The sequence below is a fragment of the Stegostoma tigrinum genome, unplaced genomic scaffold, assembly GCF_030684315.1.
Source record: "Stegostoma tigrinum isolate sSteTig4 unplaced genomic scaffold, sSteTig4.hap1 scaffold_49, whole genome shotgun sequence".
Classification (NCBI taxonomy): Eukaryota; Metazoa; Chordata; class Chondrichthyes; order Orectolobiformes; family Stegostomatidae; genus Stegostoma; species Stegostoma tigrinum.
The window spans coordinates 411286-424904 of NW_026728419.1; the positions used below are offsets into that span (position 1 = coordinate 411286).

Here is a 13619-nt window from a genome sequence, read left to right on the forward strand (position 1 = left end):
CCATCTTTGGTCTGCCTCCCCGTCTCTCCCTATTTATTCCAGAACCCTCACCCCATTCCCCTCTCTGATGAAGGGTCTAGGCCCGAAACGTCAGCTTTTGTGCTCCTGAGATGCTGCTTGGCCTGCTGTGTTCATCCTGCCTCACATTTTATTATCTTGGAATTCTCCAGCATCTGCAGTTCCCATAATCTCTGATACATTCCCCATGGCACACTTGTGCAGCGATGCGTTGCTGACTCCGGCGTGGTGACGTCACCGCGCCCACCGGTTCCGTGGCGCCGCTTTTGACTTCTGTTCCTGCAGAGAGACTCTGAAACCTTTGTATCTGCGGGTTTTATCTTTGGGGACACAGTGAATCGTTGGAGTGGTTTGTTTTCATGAGACTTCATCTACAATTCCGAGCTTTACTATTAAGTTCAGTCCATCTGGAGCGAGTGTGACTGCTTTCCTGTGAATCTGAATTCACGTCCATCCATTGCCTGATTTCACCTCTGTCCTCTGTGAAAGTCTCTCTGTATTGTCGAACTTCCTGTGTCTCTACTAATGGGTGCATTTTTAAAAGTTTGAAATGTTTTTTGCTGGTTTTGCTGGCCATATGTAAATTAGGATTGTGCTTTAACAGTTTTAACATCTAATTTCATTTTTCATTGTTAGAAATTCTTTTCTTGCGCAAATTTATCTTCCACTTCTGATTATGCACTGTTTTTATCCTCAACAGTAAGCCTGCCTAGACTGAAAGACTAACTGTTTCTCACTCCTGTGACACTGTCAAGCCTGCTAAGTACTTCTTGCTTTTGACACAGAACTATAAAGTAGATATTAAGGCAAACTTCTGAAAGCTTTCTCAAGGAGGTAGGCATTAATGAGCATCTTGCAGAGAGCAAGATGAAGAGCTGAACAAAGAGGAGAGTTATAAGGCCCGGATATGTTAGCTTTATTCAGTTTTTGGGGAGATTATGACATACAAGATCATGGAGACATTTGAGAACGGTTTAAAAAATGACCTGTTTTCTAATTTGGACACTGTAAGGTTAAGATCAGTATGAGCTGTGGGCAGGGTGATGTTACTGTAGTCAAAATTGTTGGCCTTGGTGATGGTGCAGAAAATAGGGCAGAAACCTGTTTTTGTGGTCTGTGTAACATTCTGGTTGCTAACAAACTGCCTCTGTCTCATGGAATTGTTAGGGACTTAATGAGAAATACTTCAATCAATATTTAATTGGAAGAGGTTTCTGTTCTTCAAGGGCTTGGATGAGTGAACCAAAACCAACATTACCAATTTTGATGACCATGTATGACTAAATCAATAATAAACTCATCAATAAATGCCAGCCTCATCAGTGACACCCATATCCTGTCAATGAATATGCATGAAAAAGTTGGGAGTGTGAGTAGTGAGAAGGATGCAAGGAAGCTTGAGATTGATGCAGGAGTGCTGAGTGTATGAACAAACATATGTCAGGTGCAGGAGAACATGGATAAATGTGGAGTTAAAAAATTTGCAAACACAGAAGGGAAGAGTATGATTGAAATGGTGACATATTGAGAAATGTAGGTATACAAAAGCATCTGGATATTTTTGCATACTAGACAATGGAAGTAAATAGGTAGCTGCAGCAAGCCATCAGAAGGCAAATGTTGCCCTTCATTGCAAGACAAAATGAAATTAGAAATTAGGATATCTTACTGTAATACTAGTGCACAGTTCACACTTTACATGGATTATTGTGTGCAGTTTTAGTCTTCCTGTCAATGAGGGGAATACTTAGCATGGAGCAAATACAACAATGGTTGGTTTGGCTGATACCGAGGATCGTAGGACTGTCCTGTGAGGAGAGATTGGTTTGACTCTGCCTGAATTTATTGGAGATTAGAAGAACACAAACATCTCTATTAGGGCCAAGCAGATGAGATGCAGGGAGATGGTTTTCCCTGGATGGGGAGTCTAGAAACAGGGTTCACAGTCTCTTGATACTGAGAAGACCGATTAGAATTGTTATGAAACTGTGGAGGCTTGGTCTCTGAGTTAATTACTTTCTTGGACATAATAAATGTTTAGATTTTAAAGATATCAAGGACTATGGTTCAAAATTGGGAATATAACATTGACAATGAGCATCAACAATGATGGAATTGAATGGTAAAGCAGGCCCAAAGCGGATTTTTGTTTTGTGTTTTTTATTTCCTTCAAGTGTCTACATCCGTGTCCAAGTGGACGTCGAACAGATCGACACCTTCCTCAACACAGAAGTGTTTGCCTGGCTAGGCTGCCTTTCAACATGGAGGATGTTAAGAGTTTGAAAAGTTCTTGTCATGTCGTAGATAACACTTTATAGCTCCCACTTCTCATTTGCACTTCTCTCTGATCCCAGAGATATGGTAATTTCACTTCACCTAAAGGACTTCTGTGAACCAGTTATGATCAGGGTCACATTTTCCTCATGCCAGCCCCACTAATCACCAGTTTCATTCAACTTAATTTCACATGCTGCTTTTATTTTTTTTTGTGGATTCTCACTCACTTGTTGTCTTCTGTCTGAATCAATTTCACAGCGTATTCAACGGGTGGATTCGCAGTCGGGAAACTCAAACCAAATATCTCATCAAGAATTGACAAAATATTCAATTTATTGTAACCAGAATATTATTGGATTTTGACCATGGAAGAAGAAAGCACCTCTCAGCGTGTGGAGAAACCGTATATATGTTCTGTGTGTGGGTGAGGCTTCAGCCAATCATCCGGCCTGTCTAAACACAAACGCAGTCATGACAGGAAGAAGCTGTGTAAATGTGGGGACTGTGGGAGGGCATTTAATTTCCTCTGCGAGCTGGAAATTCATCAGTGCTGTCACACTGGGGAGAGGTTGTTCCTGTGCTCCGTGAGAAGGGCTTCGCTCGGTCAGCACACTTGCTTCAACGCCAGCGAGTTCACACTGGAGAGAGGCCGTTCACTTGCTCTGTTTGTGAGAAGGGCTTTACTAATTTGTCCAACCTGCTGAGACGCAATCAGATTCATACTGTCGAGAGACCTTTTAAATGTACAGACTGTGGGAAGTGCTATAAAAGTTCTAGGGAACCGACACGCCATCAAAGTGTCCACGCAGATGAGAGACCATTCAAGTGCTCTCAATGTGAGACTGGGTTCAAGCATTCATCTGAACTCACTCTACATCGACGCACTCACACTGGAGAGAAGCCATTCACCTGCTCTATTTGTCAGAAGAAGTTCACTCAATCATCCCCACTTCGGCCACACCAGTGATTTCACATTGGGGAGAGACCATATGCCTGCTCCATGTGTGAGAAGAAATGTGCTCATTCATCCCATCTGGTGAGACACCAGCGATGTCACAAGTAGTTCCGGTGTTGGGATTTTCCTGTTAATCACATCCAGAACTGATCCATCAGGCTCTTATGCTGTTGATGTTATTAAAATCCAACCAAGTTAAAGTTGCTAGTATTCTCAGTGTCAAGAAAATCAGATATGTATCAATTACACAGTGTGGTGAGGTTTTTTTAATAAAGAACACAAGTTTGTTATTTTTGAAGAGCTCTCCCTCTCTCCTGCCTCTTCCATCCTCACCTCCAGCAATAAGTACAGGGAATATATAGAGCTCCTTTGTCACTAAGATTGAGACAATCTGATCAGATTCCTGTCCCGTTTCCCTCTCATTCGCTCTCTCGGACAACATGCCTCAAAAGATTTTTTTTTCCATGTCCTAGACATGTACGTGTCTTCACTCTCCCTCCATTTCCTGTCTTGCTATGTTAGAGCTCACCATGTCCAAGACTCTCATTTCCTGCTCCAATGGTCCTGTTCCCATGAAATGTCTGACCACTGAACATCTTTATTTTCTCCATTTGTTAATAGCTCCCTTGCTGGTACTGACCATTTTGCTATAAACCCTCCATATTCAAGTTCCAACCTCTCAATCCCTGCTAGTTACTTTCTAATGTTGAACCTACCTTTCTCATCCAAATTCCTAGGATGAATATTTTCCTCCCCAATCCACATCACCTCTCCCAGAATGCAATGTTTTAATCCTGAGACAAATTTCCATTCCTGCAACATTCAGGAAATGCTGCACTTGTCGTCACATTCACTGTTTGATGGAGCAATATGCACTTGTATTGAAAATTGGCACATTGCTTCACGTTTGATGTACAAATAGCGATAAAACTTTCCACAATAAAGGGAATCGAGTGCTTTAGAATGATTGCTCATGCCTGGTAATATCCATAAAGAGAGCATCTATTCTGTATCGGATGCAGAAACTTTCTACCAATTGTAGGGGCTTCCACCATGTATGAAAAACACTGCCATCCACAAGGTGTTGGAGCAGGAGGAGGCCATTCAGCCCATTGAAGCCACTCCACCATTTAATGAGTTCATGGCAGATCTGATAACCCTCAAGGCCACTGTGCTTCCATTTCCCATAACCATTAATTTTTCTACAGATTAAAAAAAAATCTGTCTGTCTAAATCTAGTCAGCACAGGCCCTTGAGAGAATGAATCGGGAAAATAATAACGGGGAACCAGGAAATGGCAGAAGAGTTGAATAAATACTTTACACCAGTCTTCACAGTAGGAGCCACTCATAGCATTTCAAACTTTGGCTTAATAGCCAAAAGGCAAAAAAAAAGACAGGAAATAAATGCAATGAATATCATTGGAGATGAATTTTTAGGAAAGCTATTGGAGCTAAAGACCAATTAGATTCCTGGATCTGGCGGGCTGCAACCTAGGGTATGAAAGGAACTCTCTGCAAAAATCGTGGATTCACTAGTAGCCATCTTACAAGAATCTTTAAAGCTTGGAAAAGTACCAGAGGATTAGAAAATTGCCAATATAGTACCTTTATGTGAAAAAAAAACTAACTGTAGACCAGTTAGCATAATATCTGTTATTGGATAAATCTTAAAGTCTGTTATAATAAAGGGTGTAACAGCAGAGCCAGGATAGGTCCTTGCGGGACAACCAAATTCAGGGAATTTCAAGTAGAACATAAGAAATAGGAGCAAGAGTAGGCCATGTGCTCTGTCAAGCATACTCCGCCATTCAATAAGATTATGGCTGATCTTTTCATGGATTCAGCTTCACTTAACTGTCCACTCACCATAGCCTTCATTTCCTTTGCTGTTCAACAATCTTTGCCTTAAAATTGTTCAATGAAGTAGCCTCAAATGCTTCACTGGTCAGGGAATTCCACAAATTCACAATCCTATGGGAGAAGTAGTTCCTTCTCAACTAATTCATAAATCTGCTCCTCATTATTTGAGGCAATGCCCCCTTAGTTCTAATTCCAACCACCCAACATCCCTGCTTCTATCATATTAACCCATTCATAATTTTATTCACTCCCCCATCATTTTTCTAAATTTCAGTGAGAATAGTCCCAGTCTACTCAATCTCTCCTCATCAGCCATCTCAATTCTGGAATGAACCTAGTAAACCTCTTCTGTACACCCTCCAGTGACAGCATATCCTTTCTCAAGTCAGGAGACCAAAACTGTACACAGTACTCTAGATGTGGCCTCACCAGCAATGTATGCAGCTGCAGCATAACCTCCCTATTTTAAAATTCCATTCCTTTTCTATTGAAGGTCAGCATTCCATTTACTTTCTTAATGACCCGCTGCATCTGCATACTAAATGTTTTTGGTTCGTGCACAGGGACACCCAGGTCCCTCTGCACAGCAGAATGCAACAGTTTCACAATTTAAATTGCAGTCAATTTTGCTGTTATTCCTACCAAAATGGATAACCTCAACATTATTCTCTGACAGACCCTTCCCCACTCTCTTAAACTCTCTACCCATCTGTAAACATTCAGTGTCTTCTGCACACTTGGCCCAACCACCCATCTTGGCATCATCTGCAAACTTTGACACACTAACTTGGCTCCCCAACTGTTAATCATCTATGAAAGGGAGGTTGGAGATGGACAGTTTGCAAAGATGGCAGGATGAAGAGTCAGTCTTTCTCAAGAAGGCCAATGATGGTGGAATTATCAGTGAGAGAGACTGAACCAACTGTTATAGAGAGAGTGGAGCCACTGTAGAAGGACAAGGAGCTGGGTCCCATGAACAGGAGCTCTCTCAGGTTAAACTCATCACCAGTCATCTCTCTTTCTCTCTAGTGAGAGCACAAACCTGTGGTTGTCTGGCACTGTGGAAACTATTACGGCAGGAGAGACGCAATGCACGGCAAAAGGGACTGAATTTTATTTGAACTATTACCAAAAGATCATAAAATATAGGAACTGAATTAAACCATTCGGTCCATTAAATTTGGTCTGCCATTCAATCATTGCTAATATGTTTCTCAAAACCATTCTCCTGCTTTTTCCCCATAACCCTTCAACCCCTGACTAACATAGAAAATATCCACTGCTGTCTGAAATACGCTCAATGACTCAGTCTCCACAGCTCTCTGCGTCAATTAATTTTAAAGATTCACCACTCTCTGAAGAAATTCCTCCTTCTCTCAGTTCTAAAATGTCATCCCTTCAGTCTGAGGTGGTGCCTCCGAGTCCTTACTCTCCTATAATGGAAACATCTTCTCTATGTCCAATCAATCCAGATCCCTCAGAATTCTGTAACTTTCAAACAGATTCCAAGCCCCCACCCCATCCTTCTGAACTCCATCAAGAACAGAGAGTCCTCAACCAATCCTCATATGATAAGTCCTTCACGCCTGTGATTATTCTTGGAAACCACCTCTGGACACCATCCAACACCAACACATCTTTACTTAGATACTGGGACAAACTGCGCACAATACTCCAAATGCAGTCTGACCAGAACCTGGTTTATCCTCAAAGGTACATCTCTGCTCCTGTTTTCCAGCTGTCTTGAAATGAATGCCTACATTGAATTTTCTTCCTAACCACCAACTGCAGCTGCATACTAACTGTAGGAGAACCCTGAATGAGAACCCTGAAGTCACTTTGTGCTTCAGATTTATAAAGCATTTCTGTTTCAAATATAATCTATGCCTCTAGTCTTCTGACCAAATTGTATACCCTCACATTTTCCTTATTGTATTCCACCTGCCGCTTCTTTGTGCACTCTCCTAGCCTGTCCAAGTCACTCTGCAATCATCCTGCTTCCCGATTATGATCCATCCCCCCACCTATCATAGTGTCATCTGCAAAGATAGCAACAATGCTCTCAATTCCTTTGTCCAAATTGTTATTAATTGTGGTCCCAACACTGACCCCTTCTGAATGCGACTAGCCACTGGCTGCCATCCTGAAAAAGAGCCCTGCCAGTCACCCAATTCTCAAGCTGTGCTAGTACCTTGGCCCTGAAATCACAGGCTCTTATTTTATTTAGCAGCTTCCCATGTGGCACCTTGTCAAATGTTATGTGGATGTCCAAACAGGTCACTTCCATTAGGTCTCCTTTACCTAACTTGCTCAGTACTCCCTCAAAGAATTCTAAGATTTGTCAGGTATGACTTCCGCTTGATGAAGCTGTGCTGACTCTACCAAATGCTCCGTGATCACTTCCTTGCAATGATCTGCCACATTGTTTTTTGACATTAAACTGATTGACATGAGTTTTAACCAAAATATGAAAACTTTGCTTTCAGTCGTGAATGTGATGAACTGCAAAATCCAATCGCTGTTGAGACGCGCAAATTCTGTTTACTTTTTCACAGTATTTTGAACAGTCTGGGCATTTAAAAGGTCTCTGAATAATGTGAGGTAATTGATGGGATGACATCTCCCTGGAAGTTTTAAAGCATTTTCCACAATCTGGGCATTTAAAAGGTTTCTCTGCAGTATGAACACATTGATCACATAACAGCCTTGGAAATTTTACAGCACCTTCCACAGTCCAGGCATTGAAATGATCTCTCCATACTGTGAATGAGTTGGTGTAACAGCAGGTTAAATGACTGAGTGAGTCTCTTCCCACGCACTGAGCAGGTGAACGGCCTGTTACTGTTGTGACAGTGTGGATGAATTTCTAGCTCAGGTGGGGAAATGCATTCCTTCCCACAATCACCACATTTTCACTGTTTCTTCCCAGTGTGACGGCATTTGTGGTTTGTGAAGCCTGAGAATTGGCTGAAACCTTGTCCACACACACAACATGTGTATGGTTTCTCTCCAGGGATGTTTCCTCCCATGTTCAAAATCGGATCATGTTGCACATGTGATAAAACGGACACATTCATCAAATCATGTTGTAATGTTTGGTTTGGGTAATGCTGGTTTGTAAATCTTCCCCTTCTAATATCCTGTGAAATTGCTGTTAAACAAACAACAATGGAGTGAGAGAGAATCTCTCCCAAGACATTGGCTTCTCCGTGAAGGAAGGGACTGAAGGAGGGGGATATTCATTACATGCAAGTTGACTATAACCTTACCAGAATCTTCCAAATACTCATCCTCCATGAACAAGAATCAGCAGGGAATGTGAACACCATCACCGCCAAATTCCGTCTGAGTCACACACCATCCTAACTTGTCTGACATCCAGCTCTGTCGGAGCACAAATTTCCTCCAATTAAATAATGGCAAAACTGAAGACTTTGTCACGACATCACCAAAAGCACCTGTATGTTTCAACAAGAAACATTTTGTAGGGCTGTTTCCGAGCAGATGAAATCAATGGATTTCAGTGCTTCTTCTCATTTAATTCATCTCTGATGTGAAACTCTCACTGATTCTGATAGAGATGCTCTCTTTGCTGGTTTGAATGCCAGAAATTCATGTTCATGTTAAGAGTTTGTACAGGAACAATAAACCCTCACTCCCTGATTGAAAATCAATCCAGGAATCTGCAGTCGGACTGCTGAATCAGAACTACTGCAGCACCAATGGAGGTGCATGCAATGCTTGCAACTTCTCTTGCTGGCAATTCTTTTGAATTTTATCATTGCAGAGATTATTCTACATTACATCAGTGCCATTCATTAAACATCTCACTCGTGAATCCAGTTTCTGGCACTTGGTTTTGTATGTTCTGATGTTTTAAGTGCTCAGATAAATCAGTATTCAATGTCCTGTGGTCTTCAATGGAATAAAAACAGCACTTCTGGCAGTGACATGATACATTACTGGAATATGAAATCTACAATTTCCTCCCTGAAGGCAGTTCCAAACCAAACTCTTCATCTAAGCCATTTGCCAGTTTTCCTCATGATGCCAGTAGTTTGAGATTATATCCATCTGGTTACCGCTCATGATTTTCATTTTCAAACTTTCTGCACTTGAGGAGTGTTCTCTATCATGTTAAACTGCCATCACTTTTCTCTCTCTAATGATGACCCAGAACAAGTATGGCAACTTTAGCTTTAAATGCGTGGCTCAGTGTCAGATTTTGTGATATTATAAACATGGAACTCACAGGGATATTTTATTCTTTATTGTACGTATTATATAGGCCAGTTGTGCATGCAAGAGATAAACAGAAAGCCTACTTGGACCCATAGTAACTTACAAAGTTAAAAATCTACAATGGCGGTTACATGAACCCAGAATTCCGGACATTGGTTAACGACCCCTCCAAACGGGTTCCTTATCGCTGTGCATGCACAGACATACCGCGGATCAAACATGGCATGGCGCATGCGCGGTTGGAGCGAACTGAGGAGCAGTTGTTCTTTTTCTCGGCTCCACAAAAGGGAACAATGAGACGGAGCGGAGCAGGCGATGGGCCGAGTTTCCTAACCACTTTGTGGATGCGCTAGGGTTCACATAAAGATAGTATTGTCCTCATTTCACGAAACTAGACTAATCGCTGCACACTCTTAGGGACAGGCCCCGGTTATTGTCCGCAATCTTTTTGTGGGGCAAAGGGTGGCTGGGTGCATGTGCGATCACTCAAGGCCTCCGAGAAAATGTTGTGCTTTGAGTCAACTTTCCAGCTCCCCTGATGCAGCCTGGCTTGCTGTGTTCCTCCAGCTCCACACTGTATTATCTCTGACTCCAGCATCAGCAGTTCTTACTATCTCTGACAGAACGTTGTGAATATGTCCCCTGGACTAATCGGGCTGGAGGTTATAAACTACTTTTACAGGGGGTGAAGAAGAGAGTATTTACACATAGCAAACTCAAAATCGCAGAAATGTTTGTTTCATCTGAAATTCTGTCCCGGACTGGCTGAGATGGCTTTTGTAAACTTATTTTAAAGCATATTGGAAGAGGATTTGCTGATTGGAAACTCAAACCAAATGATATATCAACATCTGATGGTGCCACTTTATTCCTAATTCATTCAGCGAGCACTGGATATTATTGGCCTTTGAATTCAAGTAGAGTGAAATAAAAGTTAGATAAATTTTCTTCCTTACATCTCCCAATAACACTTACCCCATATCTTATGTCTGTGTCACCAATACATTTAGTATCAGCAAATCGTAACAGCTGCTCTTTGTCTGCCTTTTCTAAACCTATCATAAATGTAGACAACTTTATCAAATCTCATGTCAGTCTCCTTCCCTCTATGCAGAGCAACTTCAGTTTCTCCAACCTGACTTTACAACTAATATTCCTCATTCCTTGAACCATTCTGATCAACCCCAGTCGTGACAAAGGTTTCAACCGGAACTGTTGACTTTCCTGCTCCTTGGATGTTGTCTGACTGACTAAGCTTTTCCAGCTCCACATTTATTCATTCTGATCAATTTTCTTTTAAATGTCTCCACAGGTGCTCACATCTTTTATGGTGATCACCTGTTTGCGGAGACCCAAATGCATTGTTTTCATGCGTGTGATCTTATCACACAATCAATTTCTCAGTAACATCACCGTGATTGCTGGGTGAGAGTTTCCGCTGACCCCAGTTTTTATGATTTCTTTAGATCTGCAGACTTTAGCATTTGATTGTAAATTTGAAAACACTGAATTTTTTCAGTTTTTCTTAACTAGTAACCTGCATAATTCAGCTTCTAGTGCTGTTCCTAGTTATCTGTGAAAGCCTGACATGGCCCTGGGGCTGGTGTGCCCCCATTACTGTGGATCTGAATCAATATCCATCCACTACTCTTGTTCATCTCTGCTCTCCCTGATCAACTCTCTGTCATTGCCTAACCTCCTCTAACTCCAATAATAGGTGCAACTGTCTTAGGTATTTTATTGTTACTTGCATTGACTCTTAAATGAGGTTTCTTTTTAACAGCTGAACATCCCCTGACCATTTGCTGCTGGCAATTATTCTCCCTCAGGAGCCCCCACGATGCTGTTAGCTGAGGAGTTATTCACCAAGATGATGAGGGGAATGTGATATGTGTCCAAATCGATGGCAGTTAATTCATTATCAATATAATGCCTTTCACAGAGTGGTAACTTCCAAGCTGTTTCTCAGGAGTGGTTATAAAGCAATTTTTGATTACAATCACATTACAAGATATGAGAGTTGGCAAAAATCTTTTTATGGTCAACTATGTAGTTTTGAAGGAGTACTTGAAAGTGGAAAAGTGAGGTTGAGAGAGTGAGAAGTTTAGTGAGGAATTGTCACACTTTATGGCCTTAGCAATGAAGGCTGACGGCACCAAATGTGGAACAGTTAAAATTGAGAATGCTCAGGAGTTTGGAATGAGAGGTAATGCAGATATCTTGGAGGACATTTGTTAAAATTCATTCTTGGGATGTGGGCTTCACCGGCTCGGTTAGCATTTATTGGTGATCTGTAATTGCCTTTGAGAGGGCTGGAGGACATTACAGGGAAAGAGAAAAAAGACACTATCAAGAGATTGAATAGCAGAATGAAAAGCTTAAAGTTCAGCAGCACAAGTACAGGATGGTGGGTGAAGCAGACTTGGTGCAAACACTCACACAGGTGGCAGAGACTTGGATGACCTCAGGATTACATCACTGGGTGAATAACCTGTGGATCCTTCCCTGACAGCCTTGTAGGAGTTTTTGTGGGAAGATAAAGCTGCTAAGGCAGCAGCACATGCTTGGGAGAATGGGCAGTGGTAAGATTCTCATTCAGATACAGTGAATAGAAGGAAGAATAAAACACCAAATAGAGCTCAATTACATCCATTAATAGAGACAGAGGAAGTTAGGCAAGTGCAAGGAGGGGAATGTGAGAGTATGGTGGGGAATGTGTTTGGACAGTTACGTTCAGAGGGAACAAAGGAGTGGATGAGACATTCAGCAGCAGAGACTGAGAAGAGCCGGGTGATGTTACTGGGGTGGAAGTGGGCAGTCTTTGTGACAGTGGGTAGAAGTGGTTGAAAAGTAATTTTGGCGTGTGAAGTATTTCACCATGACGATGACATGTTAGGTTCAGGCTCAGACAGTTGCCAGGGAGAGGGATGGAGTCAGTCATGAGGCAGTGGAGATTGTGTTTGAGACTGAAGGCAAAGATTTCAGTTCTGCTATTATTTAATTGAAGGAAATCTCTGCACCTCCAGGGCCAGATGTCAGACAAGTCAGGATGGTGGGTGAACCGGACAGAATTTGGCGGTGATGGTGTTCACATTCCCTGCTGTTTCTCAGTCATAGAGGCTGAGTATTTCGAAGATTCTGATAAGATTATAGTCAAGTTGTGTGTATTAAAAATCGCCTTCCTTCAGTCCCTTCCTTCACATAGAATCCAGAGTCTTGGCAGATATTCCTTCTCACTCTACTGTTGTTTGTTTAACATCCATATTACAGGATATTCGAACGGGGAGATTTACAAACCCAACTATTACAACATGATCTGATGGAGTTGCCTGCTTTATCACAAATGGAATATGATCCGATTTTGAACATGGGAGCAAACAGCCCTGGAGTGAAGACGTGCACGTGTTGCGTGTGTATGGACAAGGCTTCAGCCAATTGTCAGGCTTTACAAACCACAAATGGAGTCACACTGGGGAGAAAACAGTGAAAATGTGGCAATTGTGAGGAAGAATTCATTCCCCATCAGAGCTGGAAATTCATCGACGCTGTCACACCAGTAACAGGCCATTTACCTGCTCAGTGCATGGAAAGAGACTCACTCATTCATTTAACCTGCTCCAACACCAGCTCGTTCACACTGAGGAGAGATCATTCCAATGCCTGGATTGCGGAAGGTGCTGTAGAAGTTTCACGACTGCTATGCCATCAGTGTGTTCATACTGCAAAGAGGCCTTTTAAATGCCCAGGCTGTGGAAAATTCTTCAAAACTTCCAGGGAGATGTCATCCAATCAATCACCTCGCACCAATGAGACCTTTTAAATGCCCAGACTGTTAAATATACTGTGGGGGCGCAAAAAGAGGTCACACATTTCAGCAGTGATCGGATTTTGCAGTTCATCACATTCAAGACTGAAGGCAAAGTTTTAATATTTTGGATAAAACTTATGTCACTCATCTTAATTTCAAAAACAATGTGGCAGGTCATTGTAAGGACGTGATCATGGAGTACTTGGTAGAATTGTCACGGCTTCATCAAGAGCAAGTCATACCTGACAAATCTTAGATTTCTTTGAGGAAGTACTGAGCAATTCAGGGAAAGGAGAGCGAGTGGAAGTGATCTGTTCGGACATCCACATGACATTTGACAAGGTGCCACATGGGAAGCTGCTAAATAAGATTAGAGCCCATGATTTCAGGACCAAGGCAGTGACAAATCTTGAGGATTGAGTGACTGGCAGACCTCTTATTCAGGATGGCAACCAGT

The 13619-nt window shown here is 42.0% G+C and overlaps 1 protein-coding gene across 1 annotated transcript; it reads left to right on the forward strand.

Moving 5' to 3' along the window:
* The first annotated feature begins 205 nt into the window (after positions 1-205).
* LOC132208597 (gastrula zinc finger protein XlCGF71.1-like) lies at positions 206-3262 on the forward strand. Its single transcript, XM_059644069.1, has 3 exons — positions 206-246; positions 2193-2295; positions 2888-3262. Exons 1-3 carry the CDS (start codon positions 206-208, stop codon positions 3260-3262), a joined length of 519 nt encoding a protein of 172 aa, XP_059500052.1.
* Positions 3263-13619: the final 10357 nt, after the last annotated feature.

Bases quoted from the DNA above. Each gene is read 5' to 3' on its own strand.
- LOC132208597 (XM_059644069.1), top strand. From the start codon at position 206: ATGGCACACTTGTGCAGCGATGCGTTGCTGACTCCGGCGTG. The intron at 247-2,192 runs GTGACGTCACCG...ATTTCCTTCAAG, and splicing joins GCGTTGCTGACTCCGGCGTG to TGTCTACATCCGTGTCCAAG. The intron at 2,296-2,887 runs GTTTGAAAAGTT...CTCCGTGAGAAG, and splicing joins CAACATGGAGGATGTTAAGA to GGCTTCGCTCGGTCAGCACA.